Consider the following 10,980-nt stretch of genomic DNA (forward strand, 5'->3'; position numbering starts at 1 on the left):
ATAACTTTTTTATTTTTGGACCAATTCCATTTAAATTTTAAATATAAACCGATGATAATGCCTTTTCAATTATTTGTTCAACAAAAAAATAATTTGTTAAAAATAAATGAGTTATGAGTGGATTTCACGTCTGAAAAAGTGGATTTCACTTGTCAAAATGTGGATTTCACTTCGATTTCCGATCTTTTTTCAAAATAGGTCTACAACTTTTTATTTTTGGATCAATTTGGATAAAATTTGAAATATAAACCCATTATGAAGCCCTTTCAATTATTTGTTCTACAGAAAAATTAATTTGTTAAAAATAAATGAGTTATGAGTGGATTTCACGTCTGAAAAAGTGGATTTCACTTGTCAAAATGTGGATTTCACTTCGATTTCCGAAAAATTGCTCTAACTTCTTCATTTCTTGATATATTTCAATAAAATTTGAAATATAAACCCTTCATTAGGCACTTTCCAAAATGTATACAAAAAATAAGAATTACTAATTAATTAAACTGAGTTAAGAGTGGATTTCACTTCTCGAAAACTGGATTTCACCTAGATTTCCGATCTATTTTCGAAAAATTGCTCTAACTTCTTCATTTTTTGACCAATTTCAATAAAATTTGAAATATAAACCCTTTATGAGGCACTTTCTAATAAATATACAAAAACAGAAAATTATTTATTAAAATTAATGAGTTATGAGTGGATTTCACTTATCGGAATCTGGATTTCACCTCGATTTCCGATCTATTTTTGGAAAAAAATGAAAAATTGCTCTATCTTCTTTATTTTTTGACCAATTTCAATAAAATTTGAAAAATAAACCCTTCATGAGGCACTTTCTAATATGTATATAAAAAAATTAATTATTCATTAAATTAACTGAGTTCTGAGTGGATTTCACGTTTTGAGTGGATTTCACGTGAAATCCACTGGATTCCTGTATCACCCCGCACCGTGCTAAATGTTACAACTTGAAAGATTTGCGTCGACCGCTTAGTTTCGCCATTTTGGCCGTCGTTCACCTTCACTTTGGAAATCGGGCCAAATTTAAAGAACATGGCAACTCCGATTTCAAGAGCCATATGCAATTCTGTAAAAGTAAATATCTATTAATTGTTTGTACCATATTAATTTAATATCTTGCGTCACAGTTTTCTTATAGGGGGTTGAAAGTAGTCTCGCCGCGTTGTAAACAATCTGGGTGGGGAAACCATCAGTTCATAAAATTTGTGCTGGTAAATGAGCTTAACACAGTCAGTGTAGCCCGTGGCAATTTTTGAGTCGATAATGTTCTGTATTGAGGATTTGATTTCACTTATTTTATTTATTTCTAATTTCAGACGAGATTTGGCGTGCGGAATTATGGTGCTGTGAGCCCGGCTGTTAATACAGCAAACAGGGTTAGTTTGACAGTTAACCAGTGCTAACAGGCGTTTTTTGAGTTGGATCACAGATTATATTACATTTATCTGTCTAAGCTGGTTAGGCATATTTTTTGCATTGAATTTGTTGACAGGATATCAGTGGTCGAAATTAGCAGAAGCCCGCAAGCCCTGTACTGGTAAAATGTCTACCGGGCTTGCTCAAATTCTGCATTTTATATAGCAGGGCTTGTTCAAAAATTTGATGCCAAGCAATAGTATAAGAATTCAGGCTCGTTCATCCAAAAGTCTAATTTTGGATGACTGGGATATGTTGTTATAACTTTATAACGGTTACTGGCTAAGGTCACAAATCCGAACAATTTTTGCAGTTTTTCACAATTATCTTGGGGAGTTTTTGTTGCAGTAAGTTAAAATTGTGATGAAACATCTTTGGTTAATGTGACAACATCTGTCAAATTACAGATTCACGATCTCATCAATTTTATATCAAAAATCGTTCATTTTATAGACAGTAAATCACCCTTAAATTTATGCTATGGAGGGCACAAATACCGAACACTTGAAAAGCGAAAATACATGGGCATACAATTATAATCAATAAGTATGCTATATTAAATATACACTTAGCTGCAAAGTTATTTACTGCAAAGTTATTTATTGTTTCCGATGTTTTTCAAAACATGCAATTCAAATGTAAAGCGCGATTCCTATTTATAAATATCTTGAATGTAGGTCAACATAACTGCAAAACCTAAATATGCGAGTGCGCCCACTGATGTGTGCTACATTTTGATCTTTAAGCGTATAAACATTGAATGGCATTTTTTTAGAAAAATACTCAACAAAACAAGATGAAACTTCGCAATTGTGACCAAGGCAAGCCATTGTATTGATCTAGATCATCAAATAATCGATTACAGTAAACAAGCGTGTGTTTTAGCTGGTGTTCGGGATTTGTGCCCTGTTCGGAAATGTACTGTCAACCAGTATGCCTTAGAATTTAAGCCCGATAGGTTTTAATATTCAAGAAAAGATTAAAACAGTACAATAAATAGATGACCGACTCAGCATCAACTGTTATTTTGAATGAATTTTTTGTTAGTGACTAAATGAAGAAACTAGATGCCCATAATAAGATTCTGGAAATTCATAGTTGTCAATTTATTTCTTTACTGAAGAGTTAAAATTTGACTTAAGGCAAAAGTTGCTGAAACCACTGCCAAAGACTGGAAGATCATTCAGAACTTGGATGACTCCCAACTTACACGAGTTGTTGTCGCTGTGAGAGCTGGATCAAGACACGAGAGTCGAACAAACAGGGGGATCACACACTTCCTCAGACATGCCATTCAGATTGTAAGTAAATACTCATTTCTTAACCTTTTAAAAGTCTTTTCTAGGGATTTTGAGAGAAGTATTTGCACCTAAATTTACAAAATAGTTGTTGCTTCATGAATTCGGAATGAAAACTCAGGAATAACTTTTTAAAAATTTGGAATCCTTAAACTGTAGATAATCCATTCATTTATGATATTCAAAAGATATGAATGGATATTTAAAAAAGAGATAGTTCCAAGTTGGAACCTTCAACCCAGATGGACAAAACTAAAACTGTAACTCCCAAATGCCTTTCATCTTCAGGGAAATGCCAACACATTTGCCCTCAACCTCTACAATACACTGGAGGTGGTTGGAAGCACATTCTCGTGAGTACAATGTTAATATGATTTATTTACTGAATGTTTATTCAATTCAGTGGTCATAATTAGCACAAGCCCTGCACTGGTAAAATGCTTTCACCCGGCTTATTCAGATTATGAATTTTATATAGCAGGACTTGTTTAAAATATGTTTTATGCCAAGAAATATTGTTAGGCTTATTTATTGATCAAAAAGTCTAATTATGAATGCTATTTCTTTACCATCAAAATGATTTTGTTTTGTGACATTGGTGAATATGTATTTCATTGTAATGCTATTAAAGTTTCATGAATGATTGTGTGTTTCAGTACAAACACAGGGAAAGAGACAGCATATCTATGTTACAGTGGATCTAATCAGTATGGGTAAGTCAACAGCCTAGTTAGATTGTCTATTATGTGCTCTGCACAATGCTGGAAAATATTCATTTGAAAGCACCCCGGAGGTCTGACTGGTGAACTAAGAAGTTATATACATTATTATGATTTTTGAACAAGACAAATATGGAGACAATTCTTCGGCAAGATGTCCAATTCACTTATAGCATTAAACTTGTAACACAACCAATATCACTAATATAGTAGCAGAAAAAAGAAACTATGCATAAGCAAACAGCAGCAAGGAAAGGTGTGATTTGCATGAAAGGTCAATGTCGCCCTAAAAGGCCAGTTGGCTGTCACTCCAATGGAGCCAAATTGGGGATTTTTGTAATATTTTTGTGACAGCTTTTTGTTATTGGGACAGCTGTTTGTTTCCATTGCAGGATGGAAGCTGTTGAGGCAGTATTACGGAACGTTTTCCGCGCTGGGTTCTCCGATTTAGACTGGGCCGCATTCGCAGGTTGTCAGAATAAAATGCTACATGATTTGCAAATTCTTAGCAACCAGCCTAATGTCAGTAAGTATTTGGAGATTTTGCATTGCTAGTTCAAAATGTAGAAAATTTCAATTAGGGCTATTCCTTTTAAACATGTAACCCGCAGGGGAAAGGCACTTTTAAATTATGCCACCCCCCTACAGAAGCAAATTTACCCGTTTTGGGTCCAAAAAAGCGAAAGAAGACACCCACCCATATACTGTTTAAATATTTGCCTTCCTTCTGTGGGTTAGATTTTTACTGGAATTGCCCTATCCATCCATAGGTCATGTTCATGCGATTATGGTACTGTTGATGAATTTATTAATCTTTGTACATTTAATCTTAGAAGTATGAAATGATTGTGTTGCGTTAGATTATGTCATAAATATATTTAAAATTAAAACTTTTGTACATTTACATACTTGTTTTTCGGGGAGTATTTTCATGTTCAAATAAGAGGAGTTATGTCAAAAATGAAATAAAAATCCAAAAATAACTGTCTGATATCGTGTTTAAACATACTACTGGTACATCCCTTTGTCAGAAAATCTTTGAAGTGATAAGTATTTAAAAGCTTCATCATAAATATGTGAATGTATAATAGGAATCACTGTATTCTTTTAGAATTGATGGAGAACTTGCACTCAGCAGCTTACAGAGACACCCTGGGAAATCCTCTGTATGCCTCTAGAAACTTCATCGGCTCATTCACCAAGGAACAGGTAAGAGCATTTATTGTGATAAACAATGGGACGATTTTTCAGAAATTTGTTATGATTAACAATGGTGTTAACATGATCATTGTTAATTTTAAAATCTTAATTACTCTAAAAAATTCATTGACACAATTGTAAATTTCTTGATGCTTTTCAAATTCTGTTTATATTTTCTTTGCAGACCAGTGAGTTTATTCAGAATCACTACAGTAACAACCGGGTTGCCATAGTAACATCGGGTGTGGATGAGGAACTGTACCAGTCACTGACAGGATGTCTGGACGGGTTCCCACATTACGCGTACAATAGGAAGGGAGCAAAATCCAACGATGAGAAGGCGCGTTATACTGGAGGTAATAACAATGATTTAGTGATCGCAAGACTTGCCTGAGTACAGCCCCCAGTATGGTACCGTAAATTTTGAGTGGGTTTGGTATTTTTTTGAAAAAGTTTGCAATAGATAAAGATTAAAAAATATGAAATATAAATGTTCAGGGAGCTATTTCAATTAAGATTAGAGTTGTAAATTGAAATTATCTTAGTCCCATAGTTTCATTTTGCAACATATTTGTGAAAATTGAAGTCAACATTGAAAAAAAAAATTAACACAAAGTTGAAGAAATAAATATAATCTGTGACGTATACACTGATTTAAGGTAAGGGCTATTCCCGTATACACTGATTTAAGGTAAGGGCTATTCATTTAAACATAAAAGCCCAGGAGGTAAGGTACTTCTAAATAATGCCACCCCCCTACAGAAGAAAATTTACCCCCCCCCCCCCCCCCCGGGGGGTTATATGTTTAACTGGAATAGCCCTAATTTAATTTATGACTAGAATCCTTTATTTAACCAGCCGCCAGTATGGCTATTGCTGCCAGTACAATGCTGGTGATGAATAATGTGTTCTTATTTTGGGTTCTACTGTTAGTATTATTTGGAAGAAACTATCCAATATTTCAACTGAATCGGATACTTCAAATTTATGAAAGTAACGGTATATAGTATTTGCAGTTCTTTTGTCTTCCATCTGAATAATTAATATCCTTGTATATTAAGGTTGTATCTCAACTTGATCTGCATTTATCATGTAATTTCATAGTTACACATATCTTCAATGTATTGATTATATCAAAATAATATGAAATTGGTTTCCTTGGTTACAGGAGAAGCCAGGGAGGAAAAGCCAGACCTAGATGCAACATATGTCGCCGTGGCAACTGAAGGACCCAAGTAAGTGGAACTAATACATTGATAAATGAGGGATGATTTGGTTCCTAAGGCTGCATATACATGTACATAGGGTTTAAGCCAGGTTTTAAAAAAGACAGGGTGCTGTAAAAGAGGTACAGGGGCTAAGAAGAAAAGGGCACATTGTATTGAGCTGTGAAGAACTAAGTTGGGTTGAAAGCGAAAAGGTTCTGTCTGCTTCTTTAATTAATGTCACTTAGAACCTTTTCGCATTCACCCCTTGACAGTTACTGTCTTGAGCATCATAAAAATGACAGAAAATCTAGGAATCATGTTTAATTGAAGTTATATATTTGACTGTCTTTAGCTTTTAATTCTATGACGGTTCTGCAGTTTGAAGGTGCCATGCAGGGCACCATTAGGGCAGAAGCATGTTTTAAAAAAAAGGACAGTGTGCAGCACCCTTCCATAACTCTTTTTCATTAGGAATGGTAGCAAAAAAAAGATGGGTAGACACTAAATGGAAAGCTACCAAATAAAATTATTATTGTATATTTGCAGTGATCATGATTTGCACATACCCTGCACTGGTTTAGCTTGTAGCATTGATGCCCAGCCCTGGTGTAACTGTGGCTTGTTCATCCATAAGTCTTATTTTGATTGCTGTTATTGTATATTTTAAACTAGCCCCTCTCGTACATTTCAGACTGGGCAGCCAGGAGGCTCTTGCAGCCGGTGTTCTGCAGGCAGTGTTGGGACAGGGTCGACGTATCAAATACAGCCTCAACCCAGAAGGGCCTCGACTGAATACAGCTGTCTCCAAGGCACTCGGGGACACAGTGTTTGATGTATGTAACAAGGCTGCCTTTGGGGAATGGGACCGGGGCCCTCAAAAAGTTGAATTTAGGGGGAATTTTGCAACGTGACAGAAACAAACAAAAAAACACATTTTACTGCAAATTTATGTAAAATAAATATATTAAAACACAGTACACAATGTGCTTATAATTGATGAACTTTTTAATTAACATTAGACCTGCAATAATTTTTTTCAATCTTTGAAGATATGGAACGGAATTTTAATCAAAATGTTGGGAACCAAAAAATCATCAAAAGACTGCCTAGAGTAGTATTTTCCTCAAAACTTGTGTGGAGCTTTGGTAATTCTAATAAAAATCTTTGTTCCTGCAAACTTAAATTTAAATAAATAAATTAATATGAGATTTTAAGCGCAGCAGCCATCTTAAGAGCAGTGACTATTTTTAACACCATAGGCAGAGCATTCTTATAAATGGAAAAATTGGGTTTTAACTTTTGAGAATTTACGATACATTGAATAGGCTTTTTGAATTCTGACAGATGACTAGCTGCCCTTGTAAACCATGGGCCGAATGTTCAGAATTCAGTTAAAGTTATCTTAGTTGTTATCTTTCGAATCGTTACTGCTCTGGTTTAATGGATACACCTGTGATCACGTTGTGAATTTAAACAAAATTCAGAATAATCGGCCCATGGATAATTAGATGCCTCTCATATTCCGGATGCATGTTGTAAACTACACATATGATTCCTTTCCATTTTAGACAAATGCATTGAACATCAACTACTCAGATTCAGGACTGTTTGGCTTCGTTGTAGCTGCACCCAGTGACTCAATCAACACAGTGAGTGAATTAGACCTTCTAGTTTCATTTGCTATATCTAATTCATTTGAGACTTTAAAGAAATACTAAAATTAATTTTAAAATATAAAAAAAAAAATGCAGAAAATACTATACTGGGAAATTAAATCAAATTTATTAATTTGTATGCTTTATAAATCGCAAAGTCATTATTTGATCGTTGGCAAATTAAAATTTAGCTAGATTTTTGAATTTTAAAGATCTATTTGGAAAAATCTGGAATATTAAACCCTCTTGAAACAAACTTGTAATATAGTATAAATAATGTATCTACAATGATTATAATAAATATAATTTAATGAAACAAATGAGAATATTACACAAAACATACCAAAAAAAAGTGTGACTAAAGCTGCACTCTCAGTCTCTCACACATCTGTCGGTTTGACAATGTTTTTGGTTTTTGTCTTTGAATGGCCAATTTTTGTGTAATGAAACCAGTGATACAAGACTGCTGAAATAAGATCAGATCTCAGTTTATCATATTTTCAAATGAAAGTTGATGTTTTATGGCAAAAAGCCTTACTAATGCTTTAAGAAAAATGAAATGTTCAGTAGTTTACCAAACATTTGATATCTGTTCTATTTTGAGTTATCTAATATGACTAAATTAAAGACATTGATGCCAAAATCGGCTGATTCAGGGACAAATGTTTGAAGGAGTGTCAAAACATACAAACTATGAGACAGTGCAGCTGTAGGATTGTTTGAGAATTCAGGGTTTGGAATGGTCAATGCAAATTCTACAATTTGTTTTCCAGGCCCTTAGTGCAACCACTGAGGCGTTTGCCAATGTTATGAAAAATGGCATCACAGATGCGGAACTGCAGGCCGGAAAGTAAGTCTTACTGATTTACATGTACTGGTTTTTTATACATGTACTGGGTATTTCAAGCTGTATGGTGTGTTTGAATTAGGTAGTAAAGGGAGTATTGTGTTATTTTATTTCATACTGTAAGGGCTTGTTTACATATTTTTCCCTGTGCTTCACTGCATCCAGATGTATATGTTTAAGGACAAAGCTAGCAACTGCCGTATCTATGACCCTGGAGAGCAAGGAAGCCCGTATGTTTAGCCAAGCAGAACAGTCCCTGGCAGGGCTCCCGATTTCTACCCCAGACCAGATCATCTCTCAGATCAACAAACTTACGGCAGCTGACGTCAACAAGGTGGGTTCTTGTGTTTTATTTTAAACGGATTATTCAGTAATACATTTTCAAAACTGCTCAAGTTCATCCCTTGAGACTCACATATGTCATAACCTTGGCTCAGGAGCAATATTTGGAGTCCCAAGCATCAAATCCCAGTGCATTCGGGGACAGTAAAAGAATATAAGTTATCTTCCATGGCCGCGAGAGAAAGATACGTTCATCCCAACCCGAGTGTAGGGTGTTTTGCAGAAATAAGATGTACTTTTTTTTTTTACAAACAAGTACCATTTTTATGCCCATGGGCAAAATAAGGATTTCTAGCATGGCCATATATTTGGATCTACTTATCTGGGGCGGTGGTAAAATCTGTCCTCGGAGAAAATCAGTAGAGTATAGAACTTAGGGAGTAATTTCTTTTTACACATTTTGTAATAATTTTTAAACATATTCGTTCATAATGACTTCTATTTTGTATTAATGGTTGTATTCCTATTTACAGGTAGCAAAGCAGCTCTCCGCAGGAAAGTTCACGATGTCATCAATCGGAAATTTGGCAGGCGTACCTTACCTTGACGAACTGAAGGATTTAAACTGACAAACAATTCTAGAACTAGATCTATAGACAATTCATTTCATTGTGTAGCAAGCTGTGATTGAAGTATGATAACAAAATATTTTTTGGACATTTACGGCAAAGTTTAAAGATTTGGATAAAAGTTTGGATCCTATTTGGCCGTTGAAAAGTGTGCTTTGTTCTTTTTCTGTAAAGGTATTAAATTCCAGGTAAACATTTGTGCTAATTGTAGTATGACAGTGTTTGTTTAAAATTGTGAATTATTGCATTCATTTGAATGCGATGCATCTTTTATGAAATAAATAATTTATTGTTAAAAGTTGTTTTCAATTCCATCTCCTGCATTATGTAAAATTTACACATATTAATAACTAGGTCCATTTGTGCATTTGTTAACTGGCTTAACCAATTCTTTGCCGGAAAATAACATGAGAATAGTTGGACATGTGATCATGAAACTTCATTGATAGGTTGCCCATAACAAGAAGATGACCCCTGCATTGTTTTATTGGTCAAAGGTCATGGCCAACTTTGTGTGCTCAAAAACTCAACAGCTCTATGACTAAAGAATTTCTATGGTAGACTGTACTTTACAAGTAGATGTCCCCTTATGTTTAGACATTTAAAGTTGAGAACTTGGTTAACCACTCTAGGACCATGAATGTGGTAGATTTTGTATCTGGGATAAGGTCAACTTATTCTGCCTAAAAACTCATTGAACTTTGGATTGTGAAACCTCAGGAGTAGATTGTACATGATCAGTAGATGACCCATATTGGTTTAGGGCTCAGAAGGTGAAAGGTCACAGCCAATAGTGGTATAAAAGTTTGGCCACACTTTTATTAGAGAATGGTTTGACCTCTAGGGCAATGAAACTTCTTTAGTAGGTTGTCCTTTACCTCTATTGTTTGAAGCATTATTTAAGTGTTAAGGTTGCAGCCAATGTTGTTTAGCAAATATTGTCTGAAAACTAGAGAACAGCTTGACCTATGTAATGGTACATATGAATTACAATTAAAGGTTGGGCTCTTTAGGCAGCATAGACTGTTCTTGTTTTTTTAATAAATAGCTATGTGGCCACAAATTCCCCTGGCAGTTGAAAGTGTGAACCTTTCACTCATGTTTTTAGTCTGTGCTATAACATTACGGGTTTTCTTTTGTTTTGATCAAATGAGTTGAACATGAAAATACATAAAAATAAAAAATAAATTGTAACATTTTGATATCATTGCTAACTTCAAGTGGTCACCATTTCAGTTCTTTTCTTGAAATGTACAGGATGTTTCTTTCCCCATCTTCAAGAATATATTTGCACTATAAAATATAAAAAGCTTGAATATCCATATTCATGCTTATACAATATTCGATATTCGCTTATTACAATTATAATTTCATTCCCGGAAATTGCAAATTCTTTTGCATATTATAGTGTTTTAACCTGTCCATAAAAATGCAGCAGCCAGCCATCTTAGACTGATGTGTATTAAAATTGCTGCCATGGGCATTCAGGGAGCATCCATCACTTCATTCAAAACACTTGTATCATGGCTGTGAACATGTTACAACATGTACAAATAGAAGGTGCTTTAGAATTGTAAAAATAGCAACAAAATATATACCGGGGTAAACAAAGTAGTTTTTTTACCCTCTAAAATTGTGAAATTTTGGGGGCCAATTTTTGTGAATAAAATTGAAAATGGGTATGTTTTTCAGAGAAAAGAAAAAGTGA

The 10,980-nt window shown here is 34.4% G+C and overlaps 1 protein-coding gene across 1 annotated transcript; it reads left to right on the forward strand.

Annotated features, from left to right (window-relative positions):
* The first annotated feature begins 951 nt into the window (after positions 1–951).
* Positions 952–9,570, forward strand: LOC128217774 (cytochrome b-c1 complex subunit 2, mitochondrial-like). The gene is made up of 14 exons (XM_052925149.1): positions 952–1,092; positions 1,335–1,394; positions 2,577–2,735; positions 3,021–3,085; positions 3,389–3,445; positions 3,844–3,977; positions 4,563–4,660; positions 4,836–5,007; positions 5,820–5,886; positions 6,551–6,692; positions 7,428–7,508; positions 8,288–8,364; positions 8,542–8,695; positions 9,177–9,570. The coding sequence occupies exons 1-14, from the start codon at positions 1,051–1,053 to the stop codon at positions 9,270–9,272; spliced, it is 1,404 nt and encodes a 467-aa protein (XP_052781109.1). The 5' UTR covers positions 952–1,050; the 3' UTR covers positions 9,273–9,570.
* The last annotated feature ends 1,410 nt before the right edge of the window (positions 9,571–10,980 follow it).

Source organism: Mya arenaria, chromosome 2 (assembly GCF_026914265.1).
Source record: "Mya arenaria isolate MELC-2E11 chromosome 2, ASM2691426v1".
NCBI classification, from domain to species: Eukaryota; Metazoa; Mollusca; class Bivalvia; order Myida; family Myidae; genus Mya; species Mya arenaria.